This window comes from Phaseolus vulgaris, chromosome 5 (genome assembly GCF_051622355.1).
Source record: "Phaseolus vulgaris cultivar YP4 chromosome 5, ASM5162235v1, whole genome shotgun sequence".
Taxonomy (NCBI): domain Eukaryota; kingdom Viridiplantae; phylum Streptophyta; class Magnoliopsida; order Fabales; family Fabaceae; genus Phaseolus; species Phaseolus vulgaris.
This window is the reverse complement of record NC_143502.1, coordinates 37,410,924-37,428,424: the sequence shown is the minus strand read 5'-3', so window position 1 is coordinate 37,428,424 and position 17,501 is coordinate 37,410,924. Positions and strand designations below refer to the sequence as shown.

The window sequence follows — 17,501 nt, the reverse complement described above, 5'->3', positions numbered from 1 at the left end:
CACCTAACATTTCAAACCTACATGACCATTTCACATATCAAACTGGTTTTAAAGACATCAAATATTAAAACATACTACTAAATCAAAACAAAAATTAAAGACACATTTCAAAACAAAACACTGGGTTGCCTCCCAGCAAGCGCTCGTTTAACGTCATATAGCTTGACGCCTGATTAACATCATTGAAGGTTCAACAACATTCATATCTACTCTGAAACACTCTTGATGATCATTTGCTTCAAAAACATTAAAGCTTACTTCTTCATCTAGAACACAAACCTTCAATTTTCCTTTGTCTACATCAATTATAACTTTGGTAGTTTTCATGAATGGTCTTCCCAATATCAAAGGTACTTCAGCATCTTCTTCAATATCCATTACAACAAAATCTACTGGGAATAGAAATTTATCTACCTTTACCAATAAATCTTCAACTATTCCATGTGGATATTTGGTTGATCTATCAGCCAACTGCAAAGTCATTCTTGTTGGTTTCAGTTCTACATCTCCAATTTTCTTCAGCATTGATGAAGGCATCAAATTAATACTAGCTCCAAGATCCAATAATGCCTTTCCAACAGTGAGATTTCCTATGGTAACTGACAAAGTGAAACTCCCAGGATCTCTAGATTTTTGCGGTAATGACTTTTGAATTATAGCACTGCATCCAGCTTCCAATTCAACTATCTCCTGGTCATTGAATTTTCTTTTCTTTGTCAATAATTCCTTCATGAATTTAGCATATGTAGGCATCTGCTTTAAAGCTTCAATAAAAGGAATGTTAATTTGCAATATTTTGAGAATATCCATAAATCTTGCAAATTGCCTTTCTTTGCATTTCTTTGTAGGAGCATGTGGATAAGGTACATCTTTTATAGGAACACTCCTCTCTTGTTTCTCTTGTTTTTCATTTTTTTCTATTTTCTCACCAATATCTACAACATCTTCCTTATTCCTTCTTTCTCCTCCCTCACACTCAATCTGTTCTTTTTCACTCTCTTTATCTTTTAAAACCTCCTTCCCAACAATTAAGTTTTTCCCAATTCCTTTTCCTATAACTATCCCACTTCTGGTAGTGATAGAATTGCAATGCTCCTTGGGATTGGTTTGTGTATTGGCTGAAAATTGACTTCCTTGATTATCAGCTAACTGCCCCACCTGTGTTTCTAAATTCCTTATTGATGCTTCAGTATTTTTTTGATTGGATAGAGAGGCTTGCATGAACTTCTCAAAATTATCTTCCAATTTTGATGTTCTCTCATGAATGGAAGGATAATGTGGTTGTTGCTGATAAGGGACTTGTCTGTTAGATGATCCAGTCTCTTGCGTCCACCCAAATCCTTGATTTGGATTATTCCTCCATCCTTGAGCCATGTTATTTAGATAATTATATGCAAAGCCACCTTGCCTTCCTTGATTATTCATATACTGAACCTCTTCCTCTGATGGATTTTGGTAAGAGCATTGGCCATTAAGATGATTTCCCCCACAAAAATCACACTTCAAAGCTTGATTCTGCATTGAAGGAGAATTTACTGCATGTAATTGTTGAGGCAGTTTTGACATTTGCTTGGTTAATGCCTCAATTTGCTGAGTCAAAATCTTGTTTTGTGCTAAAATTGCATATGAAGTACTAAGATTCAACACCCCTTTCTTTTGCACGGTATATCTATCATGTTGAGCTTGGTAATCTGTTGAGGCTAAGGCATCAATGATTCTTGTAGCTTGTTCTGCATCAACACTCATCATTGTACCTCCTGCTGCAACATCCAAGATCATTTTAGTATCAGGCCTCAAACCATTATGGAATATGTTCAACTGAGCAATATCCTCAAAACCATGATTAGGACATCTTCCTAACATCACTTTAAAGCGTTCCCAAGCTTCACAAAAAGGTTCTTCTGGCCCTTGCCTGAATGTGGAGATATCAGACTTAGCCTTGATATATCGAGAGAGTGGGAAGAATCTATGTAGGAATTTCTCTTCTACATCATTCCAGCTACTTAGACTCTGGTTTGGATGCGACTTTAACCATTCTTTTGCCTTGCCTGGAAGTGAGAAAGGAAATAGACGCAGATAAACAGATTCAATATCATTTTCCTTAAAGCCCGGAGTCCCAACCAACTCATGGAATGTGGATAGATGAGTATAAGGGTCTTCATGATCCATTCCAGTGAATTGATGAGTGTTGATTAAGCTAAGAAAAGCTGGCTTCATTTCTAATGATTTGGTGGCTGGAGGTATAGCTATGCTGGAGAAATGCCTTGGTCCTTGTTGCATAGCATAATCTCCCAATGTCCTTCTAGGTGGATTTGTCTATTTTCAGCCATTTGGAAATCTGTTTGATTGTGTGAGTTGAAAGTGTTGGAAGATTCTCCTTCTGCTTGTCCTTGCTTCTTCTTTTCTTCTCTCTTCTTGCTCTGATTTCTTCTAGCTGTCTTCTCAATTTCTAGATCAAATTCCAATTGATCTTCAGGAACCTTTCCTCTTAATAGCATGTGTCTAAGACAACTCAAGCAAAGATTAACATAGGATAAAAGAATAAGATATAAACCAGTGTATATTCACAAAGAAAACAAAATATTCACAATACTCAATGAGTTATACTTCAGAAATTCTTAAAAGAAATTGTTCCCCGGCAACGGCGCCAAAAACTTGTTGATATTTCTCGGCAAGTGTACCGAATCAACTGTAATATAGTACTCTTTAAAGTACGAATGTCGAACCCACAGGGAACAATCCTAATTAAGATGTTCAGTTTTAAAACTCATTAAGTATAGAAAATAATTTTGAGACTTTGTTCATAACCAAATTAAAGATTTCACAAGAACTCAAAGATTTAGGGTTTGATTCTGGATGTAACAAAACCAACTTATCAAATATAGAGAAAGATACTTGGGATTGAATTGCGTTTATCTCAATCATCTGTATTTTGAATAATATAATATATAATACTCAAAACTACTTATTCTTGATGCTTAATTTAAAGTCATTCTTCTTGATTCCTCACAGATGAAATTCATAAGATAATTTCTCAAACATTGATTCCTCAGATATTTAACAAATCATCCAGCTTTAGGAACAGAATTATAATGCAATCAATAACCTGGAATCTATTCCTAGCATTACAAGTTATCAAGTATTTTTGTTTATTTCAGATCCTTAAAGGTACTTTCCAGTTAAATTTAAGGATCAAAATCAAGACTCTATTGATCAGACAGAATCAAGCAATAAGCATAAAACGAAAATACGAAGAACAAGTAGAAAAGAGAATTTTATATATATATATATATATATATCACCAAGAATACATTTGATCAAGATAAATTACATTCAATCCCAAGTTAGAAAGAACTTAGCCACTCATGACAACTCCTCCAATCTTCATTCTTGATCTGGATTGCATAAGAAGGGCTGATCTGAGCAAGTTCTTCTCCTAAGAACAGAGGTTTCTTCTCTTTCTCTCACTAGTCTCTCTCTAAAAAACCCAATCTGTTTTCCACCGCTGGTTTTGAGTTATGTTTCAGAATTTATATAATCAACTTTAGCTCAAGCTAGCCCGTTTTAGCTTGAGCTAGATCTTTCGGTGCACTTTTAGCTTGAGCTAGCGATTCTAGCCTGAGCTAGATCAGTACTTCACCTTTAATCAACTCTAGACAGTTTTAGCTTGAGCTAGCAATTCTAGTCTAGGCTAGAATTGTACTGCACCTTTAATCAACTCTGGACAGTTTTAGCATGAGCTAAATCCTCTAGCTTGAGCTAAATCTTCTTGTGATCCAATTAAGTTTTTACTTTTTTTTTTCTTTCAATGCCAGCTTGAATACATTCTTTCAATGCTTCATATTCATCTGCAATTTACACAAAAATTGAGATTAAATTTCTTCATTTGTTCCTTGGTTCAAAAAATATATAATCAGATTCAATAATTCTCAGATTAGGGTAATTTTCTTACATTAAGCAACAATTAAGTTCCAAAGTGTTCAATTTTCTCAATCATAAAAACTACACATTGGCATTTATCAGTTGTTCCTGGAAAGGAGGACCATGTTTGTTGTTTGAAGAAATCTCTCTATAGCTTGAAGCAATCACCAAGACAATGGTATAAGAGGTTTGATTCTTTCATGGTTGGACATGGCTACCCAGAAGTAGTTATGATAATTGTGTCTATTTTCAAAAGACATATGATGGGTCATTTATATATTTGTCTTTATATGTTGATGACATGTTGATTGCCGCAAGAGATAAATCTTTAGTTAACAAGTTAAGGGCCTAGCTTAGTAGTGAATTTGATATGAAGCACTTAGGTCCTGCCAAGAAAATTTTAGGAATGGAGATCAACAAAGATCATCAAGCTGGAAAACTTTTTCTATCACAAAAAAGTATGTTCTTAAGATGCTTGACAAATTTGGAATGCGAGATTGCAAAGCTGTTAATACTCCAATTGCCACCCACTTCAAGTTGTCATCAGATCAGTGTCCAAAATCAGACGAGGACAAAAGGCGCATGTCACATGTCCCGTATTCAAATGCAATTGGAAGTCTCATGTACGCTATGGTATGTACCATACCTGATTTAGCTTATGTTGTTAGTAGGTTCATGCATAATCCAGGCAAGGCACACTAGGAAGTCGTTAAATGGATACGTTATCTAAAAGGTTCTGCAGATTTTGGTTTGGTATTTGATCAACATGGAGCCGATCTCGGAGGAGAAGTTGGCTATGTTGATGCTGACTATGATGGTGATTTAGATCGAAGAAAGTCACTTTCAACCTACATTTTTACCCTATGTGGTTCTGCTATCAGCTATTATTCTTCACTTCAAGTCATTGCAGCTTTGTCCACCACTGAAGCAGAATATATCGTTGCTACAAAAGGTATGAAAGAAGCTATATGGCTTCGAGGCTTGGTAAGTGAACTTGGTCTTCGACAAGATGTTCTTGTTATATTTTGTGATAGTCAAAGTGTTGTCCACTTAACCAGGAGCAACAAGTATCATTTAAGGACCAAGCACATTGAAATTAAGCACCATTTTATCTGAGACATTGTTGATACGGGGGATATAATTGTTGAAAAAATTCATATGGTCGAAAATCCAACAGACATGTTGACAAGGCCACTTCCACTGGCTAAGTTCGATCATTTCCTGAACTTAGCTGGTATTATCCATACTCAATCAAGGCTTCATGGCGAGAGAGTGTTCTAGTCAAAGGCAAGTCAAGGTGGAGATTTGTGGGATATGACTCACCTTTGTCGTTTTCTTGGCATAATTGGGAGGTTACTTACCGTTCACAATTAATTGAAATCAAATGGAGGTTACTTACCGTTCACAATTAATTGTTATCAAAGGGAGGTTACTTACCGTTCACAATTAATTGTTATCAAAGGAGGTTACTTACCATTAATTGTTTTTATTATTGTTGTCTCCTAGAACCACTATATATAGTGACTTCCTTCAAACAATGTAACACAACAAATAGCAACATACACTTGTTTTCTCTCTCCTTTCATATACTCTCTATTTCTTCTCTTAGAGAAAATTTGTTTTGGGGTTATTTATCTATTAGCTTGAGAGGAATTCATTGTACTCCCAGTACAATTATTGTGGAAGTTTTGGTTCTCTCACCGGTGGTTTTTTTACCTCTATTTAAAGGGGTTTTCAACCTAAAAAATTCTGGTATCATTCTCATTTTTCTTGTTACTTTAATTTCTCATAATCTTTGGTTGAAATTATCACGCTTCCACACACGATATCCCTACATAACCCTTATATACCACGAAAAGTATGACACTTCAGAAAACTTTAGCTCCAACATATTTGAGAAAGAAAACAATAGATTAGTGGATGTGCCATGTGAGACATTATGCCGAGAGCGAGGGAGGAGCGATGGCAAAGGGCGAGGGAGGAGCGATGACGGAAACATGAGGAACACATAAAACATTTTTGATCGAATAATTATTCTACGTTCGTTTTCTCAAACATTCCAGGTACCCATGGGAAATATGACATGCTTAAGATTTTTCAGAGATAGGCTAGGGTGAAAGAGGTGTTCATATCAAGACATCTTGATAGGTGGGGAAGAAGATTCGAATTTGTGAGGTTTTTTGCGGTGGAAAATGAAGTTAGACTAGAGAAAGAGTTGGATCAAATCTACATTGACAACATGAAATTATATGTTAACATACCAAGATACAAGAGCGTCGGGACTGCACAAAAAGGTGGTGCATCCAATGCGACTAGAGAAGTTAGAAAACAATACATTCATGAACCTGTGAAGCTGAAGAGTAAGGAGGTATGGAGAGAAAAAAAAAGGAAAGGATGTTCGAAGGGCTCATAACGTGAAACAATCATGCACTAATGTAGTTAGAAAAACCTCATTAAGTCAGTGGAAAGGTCCCGTCATTGAAACTAAGTCATAAGTTCTCCCATGGATGTCTAACAGTGTGGTTGGATGGCCACAAAAATAGTTTGGGTCAGATGCTATTGTCTACCCATATCTTTGTGGAACAAGGATTGTCTATCAAACATGGTTGGAGAAGTGACAACTCTAGTAGCCATTGATGAAGCTACAACATCGTGGGAGAACCTTGAGTTTGCTAGAATCATTGTACGCTTGCTAAAGTCCTATAAAGTAGGGATATCAAAGGGTTTTCAGATTAATGGGCAAGTATATAATATCAGTTTCGTTGAGGAGAAGCCCAAACAAGGGGTAGGAGTATGCAAATGTTCCAATAATCACTATGTATCTTCTGATAGCGTCTCATCAATGGAATCCTTTGTTGAGGAAACGGTTTTCTTGGCAAGGTCTTGTGACGAAGGGAGTGAGAACGTTGACAGAGTTCTACGGCGAACTGAAGAGGCCAGGGAGGGAGGTAAAGATCGATCATCGCTAGAGAAAAAATGGAAACATTTGGAGGAATGTTATTAAAGTGAAACAACATGTCAGCAGAGAATGTTATTAGAGTGAAACAACATAACATATGTTTTTCGTTAGCGATGTCGGTGGAAACATAACGAAGGAGTTAATGGGGCAGAGAGCATTTTATCTATGTGGCACAAAGAAGCATTCTGATACGAAAATCATGTAGTAGGAGGTGGCTTCATAGCTATTCTTGGACAACACCTTAAATCAAATTGTTTATATGTTGTGAGTAATGTATATGTGACAAGGTTGCTTTGTGGGAAGCTTTGACGATATTAAAGAGTACACATAAAAAATTTGGCATGGTACTTTTGTGGTGACTTAAATGCAGTTAGAAAGGAAGATGAAAGGAAATGAATCAGAGGTAGTTCTAGCCAACAAAAGGAGATTAGTGGCTTTAACGATTTTATTGAAAAGAATTACCTAGTGGACATACCAATTGCAGGCAAAAAATATACTTGGTAGAAATCAAATGGTACAACTAAAAGCATACTAGATAGAATTCTTGTCTTCGAAGAGTGGCTTCAAATTTGGCCAACATGCGAGCAATATGTACAATCGATGGTGGTATCAGACCATTGTGCTCTAGTGGTGAAGTCTTGGGTTAAAGATTGGGGTCCTAAACCTTTTAGGACCATTGATGCGTGGTTTATGGAGCCTGAATTCAAGGAGTTTGTGAAGGAGAAATGGAGTTCATACAATGTGTAGGGCAATAGTATATCTAAATTCAAAGATAAATTGAAGATCCTAAAGGTTGACCTTAAAGAATGGAACAGAAATGTGTTTGGGTGTCTTGAATCCAATAAGAAGTAGATTTTGAGGGAAATTGAGGATCTTGATGTTAAGGATGACAACAATGATCTTGAGGTGAATAGTCAGCTGAGAAGAATGGAGTTGTTTAGTCAGCTGAGGTTGATTGATAAAAAGTTGGAATCCCTATTCACGCAAAAAGCTAAATCAAACTGGTTTAAGTTTGGGGATACCAATTCTAAATTCTTTCACTATGTAATCAGGTGGAGAAGACTTAAAAATGATGTTAAGATGTTGAGGTTGATAACCAATGGTGTGAGGAGCCGAAAGTTGTTCATAGGGAAGCTAAGAAATTGTTCGAACAGAGGTTCACGGCTACACTTGATCTTGGAGTTAGTCTTGGTTCTGTGGAGTTTAAATCTCTTCCTGAGGAGGTTCATTTAAGATTGGTTTTTAGCTTCACAGAGGAAGAAGTGAAAGAAGATGTACAATGTGAAGCTTCGAAGAGTCTGGGCCCGAACGAGTTTAACTTCAACTCCATCAAGAACAGTTGAGATTATTTTAAGTCTGACATTTTGGAAGTTGTGCCCCTTTTTCAGGAAACAAGTGCATTCTGAAGGGGTGCAATGCGTCCTTTATTGCCTTAGTACCTAAAGTGAGAGATCCTACTTTGCTTGATCAGTTCAGACCTATCTCTCTAGTAGGTGCTCTCTATAAGATCATAACTAAGGTGTTATCATGTCGTATGAAGGAAGTCCTTCCTTTGGTTATATAAAAAGTCAATCAGCTTTCTTGAAAGACCGAGGAATGTTAGATAGTGTTCTTATGGCCAATGAGGTGGTTAAGGAGGTAAGGAGAAACCGGAGGAGTGGGTTATGTTTGAAGGTGGACAATGAAAAGGCGTATGATTTGGTTAGATGGAATATCCTGCTTGGTATGTTACTTAGGTTGGGATTCCACAGTAAGTGGATAACGTGGGTTAGAGGGTGCCTAGAGTTGTCGTCGGTGTCTGTTTTGGTTAACGGAAGTCCTACGGAGGAATTTAAACCCTTTAGGGGGCTGAGACAAAGAGATTCCCTGGCTCCGTTTCTCTTCCTTGTGGTAGTTGAAGGCTTGGCCGAGCTAGTGAGACAAGCTTCAAAAGAGAATATGCTTAGAGGTGTGAAGGTGGGGAGGAATGAAATTGAATGTTGTATGTTACAATTTGCTGATGACACATTGTTCATGTGAGAAGATTCCTACTCCAACATTTTCACTATCAAGGCGATCCTAAGGTGTTATGAGCTAGTTTCAGGTCTAAAAATCAACCTTCACAAATCAAAGTTGGTAGGTATTAATGTTGAAAGGAACTCCCTTGATATCTATGCAAAAGCTTAAAATTGCAATACCATGCAAATCCCTTTTAAATACTTAAGGTTAGAAGTAAGAGGTAATCCAAGGAAGAAACACTTCTGGTAGCCAGTTGTGAATAAAATGAATGTTAGACTTAGTACTTGGAAGGGGAGATTTTTATCTATGACAGGAAGAATTTGCTTACTTAAATCGGTCTTTACTGTTATACCACTTTTCTACTTTTGTTTCTTTAAAGCTCCGACATCGGTGTGTAACAGAATCATCAATATATAAATAAGGTTCCTTTGGGCTTGGGGTAGAGATAACAGGTCTATATCTTAGGTAAGATGGGAGAATGTATGTAAACCCCTAGAGGAAAGAGGGTTGGAGATTAAAGATATCTGAAAGTTTAATAGTGCTCTCTTAGCGAAATGGAAATGGCGGCTGATGAGTGATGAGAAAGGGAAGTGGAAAGATACTTTTGTATCTAAATATGGTTCGAAAATAGGAAGAAGCCAAGTCCGTTTGAAATGACAATCGTGGTGGTGGAGAGACATATCTAAAGTTTGCGGGGAGGAAGAAGAAGATAGTTGCTTCCGAAAAGCTATAGTTTGGAAAGTTGGTGTTGGGGACACAATTAGATTTTGGAAGGACTTTTGGGTCGAAAATAATAATCTTATGTCCTTGTATCCTAGGCTATACTCCCTGTCTCTAGATCAAGGGATGACAGTGGGTGAGGTAGGTGTATGGGAGGATTCTGGTGGGCAATGGTGGTTAAGTTGGACGAGGGCTAGGTTTGATTGGGAATCGGTCTTGGAGGAAGAATTGTTTACGTACATAAACAAGGGAGTTATGAACAAGGAAATCAAGAATCATCTTGTTTGGGGAGGGTATTCCACAAGGGTCTTCTCTGTGAAATCTGCTTATGTACGCTTGGCCAATCAAGTCAAGGGCTCAACGAATGGTGTCTTTAATCTATTATGACAGGCAAAAGCATTGCCTAAAGCCCTAATCATTACTTGGAGAATCTTACTAGACAAAATACCAACTAGTATTAACCTTCTCAGGTGAGGTGTGGTAGTTAATTCTTCTTTATATGCGCTATGCAGAGAGTCAGAAGAATCTTCCCAACATCTATTCCTAGATTGTATCTATGCACAACGAGTTTGGTATCTTTGTTTCATGTGGATAGGTATCCTGTTTGCCCAACTTAAGGACCTGAATTGTCACTTTGAGAACTTCATCTAGTTCATATATCTATCAAGCAGAATCAGGTGTGGAAGGGAATGTGGGAGTAGAGGAATAGTGTTGTCTTTAAGAAAAGGGTTCTTGATGCCGAAGAAATTTTTCAATTGGTTATGGATGAAACACAGGGTGTGTTCCTTTTCGTATGCCTTCTCGGATTGGCACTTGAATCCTGCACAGTGCCTTCAAAGTTTTCGTTGAAAAAGGTTGCAAGAATGGGTGTAAGGGTAGAAGTCTATGGTTCAGTGGGTGTTGGAAAACAGTTAATGGAAGGAAGCATATGAAGGGGTGCTTGAAGAACCAATTGAAGCAGGGCTTTTCTCTTTTTTCTACTACAATCTTGTTGGTTATGTGTTGAGCATAGGTACAGGGGCATAAAGGTAGGTGCAGGTGTTGTGGACGCGTTTTTTAGAAGGGGGAGACTAGGAAATAGAAGGGGTTACATATGTTATTCATAAATGGGTGTTTTATTTAGATTATACAGGCTGATCCGTGGGGTTTAATTGTTGTTTGTGTATGAGGTATCTTTGAAGAAGGGTGAGGAAGGTATGGAGGAAGGAAGATGAAGAAAGCTTAAACCTTTTGAGGTCTGTTTGGGAGTTGCTGTCATAGGCTTTTGAAGTATATGTAAGTGCAGGTTTTTAAGAGGTTATGCATAAGTTGTATTAAATGTGGCTTTTCTCTTTTCATAATGTATGTTGGTGTGTGGTAGGAAATGTGGAGCAAATTATTAAAGACCATCACGACCTTTTTCTTGAATTCAACAACTTTATCTAACGTTTTCTCTGCAATGGTGTATAAGGGTTGATTGTGTGGTTTAGGCCAGTTCCAGTATGTGTGGTAGCAATTGTTATTGCAAGACTACATGTTCTGTTTTGGTACAAGATGTGAGCCGATTGGATTGCTTTTTTTTTTATGTAGTTAATATGTATTTTTTATGCTTCCTGCTACACAGTAGTTGCTTATGTGGGGAGTCTAGATGCACAAGTTATTTGGAGTTGAACTATTCATAATATTGCATATTCTGGCCACTATTCAAAGTTTTTCTATTTCCACAAGCTTTCTTTGATTCAATGGAACACATTGTCGTTCATCTTCCTATGGAAGCAATACTTGGTGGTCATGTTCAGTATCGTTGGATGTATCCCTTTGAAAGGTAAGCATTATGTTAATAATTTTAATGTTTAAGAACATGTGCAATTTATAATAATTACTACTTTGCTTTAGGATGATGGGAGATGCAAAGAAATTAGTAGGTAATTTGGCACGAGTAGAAGGATCAATATGTGCATTATACCTACATCGTGAGATAACATATATTTGCTCTCATTATTTCAAACGTGTCAGCTTGTCAAATAGAAGTTTGAGAAATGATCCTCGGACATTTATAAATGAGGAAGACCTGTACACATTGTCGGTTTTGAATAAATGTGGATGCCCAAGTGGTTCTAGCAAGGACTATTGGTTAAGTGATAAAGAACATCGTTCTGCCCATGTTCATGTCCTTATCAATTGTGATGTGGTCAAACCATTGTTAGAATATATGGCTTTAAACGAGAGGGGGGGGGGTGAATTGTTTAAGAGAGATTTTCGCAAACTTTGAAGGTATAGTGAAAATCAATGCTGAATTACAGAGAAAAGAATCAAGGAAACAAATACCCAAAACTGTTTTAAGATGATATCAGGAAAACAATCGGTTGTTTTATCGAACAATCGGTTGTTTTTATTATCAGTTAATAAAAACAGCTTAAAACAGATATATGTGAGATTAGGGAAAGAGAGAATCACACAAACAGATTTATACTGGTTCACTCTTACACCAAGAGCTACATCCAGTCCCCAGAAACCACTGGGTAATCCACTATGCAATCAAAACCAGATTACACACATCACACACCAAAGTAGTGACCTTGAACCCCTCAAGAAACACACTACCTTTGTCAAACCACACCAAGAATGTTGATCTTGAACACCTCAAGAACACACAACATTCCTTGGCAACACAACTACAGAAATACAGTAATCAAGGAAGAAGGGAATAGAATACACCTGGGTATTACAAAGCTTAAAGTTCAGAATTACAACCCAATCCTATTCCACACACTTAAGAATGATCCAAAGCTCTTTCAAATCTTGAAAAAACTGTTTTGGTAAACTCTTTCTTTTACTCCAAGATTAGGAGCGTAAAACCACCTTTATATGGACCATCCAAGTGGTCAAAAACATTTAATAAAGGAGCCAAGTTAGTTAGGATCATTTAAAACATATTAAAATCGCTTAACAAAATTCTGTTAAGGTTTTCAGAAAAACAATCGATTGTTTTGTCGAAACAATCGGTTGAATTGACTTGACAACAAAGTCAAGCTTTTCAAAACCTTTTTCAAAAACTGCTAAGGTAAAACAACCTGTTGTTTCAAACAACCTGTTGAAATTTTGATAGCTTTTTAGAAAACACATCTTTTCAAAAGGTTAAAGATTCAAATGAACTTGGATCATCTGAAGGAGTGAATTAACAAGTTTCAAACAACTAGACAACACACACACACCCAGCAGCAAGGCCTTCAAGTTTTCCTCTTGGATTTGGAGACATCAAAGCATCTTGTTCAACAACCATTTCTTGAGTAAGTTTAATTGTACATAATTTGAATTAAATTATTGTAGGTTGTGTAATTCGCTAACTAATTCTGATCAATATTTAAAGATTGTTTTTACAAGTGTACTCAATCAATGACGAAGATGCTTCGACAGTCATACATGTTAATTTTCCCGAATGGTTCAAGAGCTACGTAAGTGTAACGTAAACCCATATGTGCTTCTTATTAAATCACAATTTCATAAATAAATGTAATGTTTTCTTATCACTAAAACATAGGTTCACGATGAAAGGAATGTAATCAACCCAAACTTGAAGGGACTTTCTCGGGGACCTAATTCAAAGACAACATCATGGAACATCTACTTCGTTAATGGATATAAATTTCATACAAAGGCATGAGTTGTATGTTAAAGGTGTCACTGGCGGGGGAGAAAATGACTTTTATGGTACAATTCATCATATATATGAATTGGAGTATGTTGCTCTCAATAAGAAGATTCCGCTTTTCTATTGTGAATGGTTTGATCCTACAATTAATGTTGGGATTAGATTTCATTCACAATATAATTTAGTTGAAATTAAATTAAATGGAAGATATGGACCCTATGATCCATTCATTCTTCCACAGAAGGTCAAACAAGTTTATTATCTCAATTATCCAAACATATGTAAAAACCTTTGTGGGTGGTATGTTCCAATTAAAACAAAACCTCGAGGATATGTGCAAGTTGACAACATCAACGATGAATTGTCGTATCAAGCTGAGGAGACGTCTAATGTGTTACCAGCTACAAGAATTGAACAGTTTAGCTGACACATCTGATGTCGAAGTAGTTGACGACGATGATGATATTAAAGCACATAATGATGACGATGATGAAGATGTTGCCCTCTTAAATGAAGATTATTCGGAACATCACACACACAATGCCAATTCAGATTTTGATAACAATGAAGACTAATGTATATTACTTGTAAGAAATTATATACAAATTATAAACAAAAACATGTGATGATTACATAATTATACTAATATTATGAACAAATCATTTTTCAACAAATTTAAATTTTTCTTGAATTAGATACGACTACTCGTGAATGGTAAATTCATTTGTATGCAATCCAAGATTATTTCATATTTGTTCTCAATTCCCACAATCTTACTTTTAGCAAAATTGATTTTTAACCCCAACAATATTTCAAAACATCTTTCATTTTGATATTTTATTCATATGCCTCACACAAAAATAAGTATCTACCTCTTACCCACATTCACAGCACATCATCATCTTATTGCTCATTGAACCAAACCTACTAATTAGTCAAATTAATCTTGTCATCTTTGTTTTTTAATATTTTTTTCTACGACTATAATATGATACGAACATTATTGTATTTATAATTTAAAATCACATTATTAATACATGTTATTTCATTTTATTGTATTCAAATTTACACCAATCAAATAAAATCCAGCACTCAACCAAGATATAAAATGACAATTTTTTAAGATGGAGTAGCCTTACCACATGCTATTTATGAGTAGCGTATGGAGCAATCATTGTCTCTCTCTGGTCCTTCTTTCAAATATGCAAGTCAAGTATCCTTGTGCATAAGTTCCAGAAGATCAATTATTGCGATTGGTTACCATCAAACCAGAAACCCCCATTTAACTGTTTTTCCATTTTTTTTTTCTTTTTACTTCATTCAAAGCCTTCCTCCCCTTAATTTAATCTCATGGTTAATTGGTAACAATTTGACAAGAAAAAAAAATAAAAAGGTTATAGCCAACTTTAATAATCCTTTAATATCAAAACAAAGCATCAAGATGTTAACTTCTTCCACTTATTATTTTAAAAGTCTATCATATTTAACTGCTCATACAAATTACAATTTATCAGTAAAAAAATGATTTATATAAATATAAGAAAGAGAATAATGATACAAGGGTTTCCACCCTTAAGAAAAGTTATTTCTACGGTCACCATCCCTCAAAACCTCATGTTACTAAAGCTGAAAACCCTTAATATAATCCATTATAACAAAGTAAAGCCTCTAATTTACTAACAGGAATGGAAAAAATATTTAAATTATAATTTTGCCTAACTTAAATGTGCTTTGAAGTAAAAAATAAGATACCTTACTAATATCCTATTAATTAAGCTTAGTTTAGGAAAATATTACATTGGTGTTTAAAAAGATTAAAAATATTACGGATACCTAAGGCTTCTCTAGGTTTTGAAATTAGGGAAACAAAAAACAAAATGTATAAAGAAAAAAAGAGAGTAGATGATTATATAACTTTATTTACGCAACACGATAAACTTTCAGAATTTAAAATTAAACAACATGGGTAAAATAAAGAAACGATGGAACATCCTGAAGCATGTGAGGATTTTATTTAATTCCTAAAAATTCTTCTCACCATGACTCAGTTGTCTGTCTTGAAGTTTTCATGTTTGAAAAACTCGAGAAAAACTGTGCTATTGCATTTAGGGCACTTTGGATCCTTCTCTGATAACATCACGTACATGAAGCATCGAGGACAACCAACCAGATCCATGGCCTTTGCTTCTGGAGCATTTCCACCATCCACCTTCTCTTCCTCCTCAAGTGAAATCTTTGGTGAATATGATACTGAAGAAGATGACGATGAACAAGATAACTCTGGCCATTCACCTGATGATGACGAAGAGAACTCCGGCGATGCTGGCCTGCTCGGAACCTTCAAATTCAACCCTGGACTCTTTCTTTTGCACATCTTCTTAAACCTTTTCCAACCAAACTAACTCTTCCTCTAACTCCGACTTCGAAATCTGTTCATTTTCAAGAAATAATAACCTTAACTTCTAAACAAAATCACTTTCACCAGTATTTTCAACCTTAGTCAAATCAATTACGCACTAATCGAACTAACAGCAATTTGCAAGTCATTTCACATAACTCCAAAAACGTTCTAAATTGTCTTCACAGTTGTTTGTTTTTTTGTTACGTTTGAAGATAAACACGGTGAATACTGTCATAATTGCAATTGCAGTTGCAGGTGTGGTTACGCAAGAAACATGGTGTTGCAGTCAAAACTGCGGTCCCAGAAAGAGATTTAAAACCAAGAACTAAGATACAAAATCACAAAAAGATATCATGTTCCTTAAGATCAAAATTAAGTTAGTAAATCAAAGTGTAAAAATCTATTGTCGGTACACAATAAAGGGAAGTATGGAACTAGACAAACCAAAATATAGCATATATATAGAATGACAGAATATAGGGTGGGCAGCAGAGTTGACATGGGTGTCCATTAGAGGGATAGCTAGCATTTAGATCTACATCCAACCTCGTTGTGCTATATGTATAATAAATTTGGCGTCAAATAAAATTTTTATGCAGGGTTCTATAACAACCAACAAGGGTTTTTGTGGGTTTATTGTCACCTTTATGGTTTGAGTAAGGAGTAGCATTGCAGAAAACGAATAAAAAAATTGGTTAATATAGAAAAGCTGTAGAAGTGAAGTAAATATGAGAATAACTAACAAAAGAAGCAGTTGGTGGCGACAAGAACTAGAATTGTTAAGCGGATGGATCACTGAGTGGATGCATCACAATCGTATCATCCGGCAGAGAAACGGCAGCATATTGTACAATCTAGTTTTTGTTGAATGAACCTTTACAAGGTCAGTGTATGTATAGAGGTTTGGAGGAGTTCAATGCAATGGACATAAACCACCAGTATTTATTGCCCTTATAAATGTCTAATTTACTCTGCGCAGAAAGTGGGGTTTAGTGTACTGTGAGAAATTCTGGGAGTCATTTTTTTTAAATATTATTACATTAATCCTCAATTTATATGCTGTTTTTTAAACGCATCATTTACAACATTTATGTTCTCTTTTTACCATTCATACGTTAAAAATGGATATACATTATGATCTTCCATTTTGGTACAATTGAGGAGGTTTCATTGTACTATTCTCTCTTCTAATCAAAATATATTGTACTGGTACGGGCGAGATCGAAGATTCGGTCATTGTGACCGAGACTCAGGCTTGTTAATCGAGAACGGTAAAACCCGGTCAAGATCACGAAAATTTGGTCGAGACGAGGGAAATCGTCATGGTCGGCCTGACCGGCCGATCCATACATCCATTAAAGCTCAAAAATAAGGTCAGTGAAGTTAATCTGTCATTAAGAATGAAGTAATACACCCATAAGTGAGATCCATTCTACTAATCAAGCCCAATAAGGTAAGTCCATTAAAATAATATAAATAGCACACATCCCAAGGAGAAAGGTACGTCATTTATTACTGTGCATCTACCCGAATACCGATCACCCGCTTTACTGACTTGAGCGTCGGAGTGCCTTTCGCAGGTACCGCCCCCCCCCCCCCCCCCCCCCCCCCCCCCCCCATTCGGTGTTCACCCAAAATCGAGAGCCGAAGGAGAAAGCACGAAGACGAGAAGGACCCCAGTCAAGCACAAAGCAGCCTGCCCGACTGAAGGAGGAAGACGAAGACTTCAATAGTTCTCTAGGTCCCATCTCCCTAGCAAGAACAATTAGCGCCCACCGTGGGGCCCAGAGAAACTATCTGGCGGAGGGGACGAGAGACAGACTCCCTCATCGGGGGACCGAGATGGACGACGAGTCATGCCTGGTCAGGTC

At 36.4% G+C, this 17,501-nt stretch overlaps 1 protein-coding gene, 1 long non-coding RNA gene and 2 pseudogenes across 2 annotated transcripts; 2 read left to right on the top strand and 2 right to left on the bottom strand.

The window, feature by feature from the left end:
* Positions 1–153: 153 nt before the first annotated feature.
* LOC150027611 (uncharacterized) lies at positions 154–2,498 on the bottom strand (annotated as a pseudogene).
* On the top strand, positions 1,835–1,940 carry LOC137836288 (small nucleolar RNA R71; annotated as a pseudogene).
* Positions 2,499–8,407: 5,909 nt separating the features above from the next.
* LOC150027610 (secreted RxLR effector protein 78-like) lies at positions 8,408–8,899 on the top strand. Its single transcript, XM_090302951.1, has one exon. The coding sequence runs from the start codon at positions 8,408–8,410 to the stop codon at positions 8,897–8,899; it is 492 nt and encodes a 163-aa protein (XP_090159077.1).
* Positions 8,900–15,111: 6,212 nt separating this feature from the next.
* LOC137835610 (uncharacterized) lies at positions 15,112–16,555 on the bottom strand. Its single transcript, XR_011085103.2, has 2 exons — positions 16,374–16,555; positions 15,112–15,658 (listed from the first exon to the last, which is right to left on the bottom strand). It is a non-coding gene; the product is annotated as an uncharacterized LOC137835610 (long non-coding RNA).
* Positions 16,556–17,501: the final 946 nt, after the last annotated feature.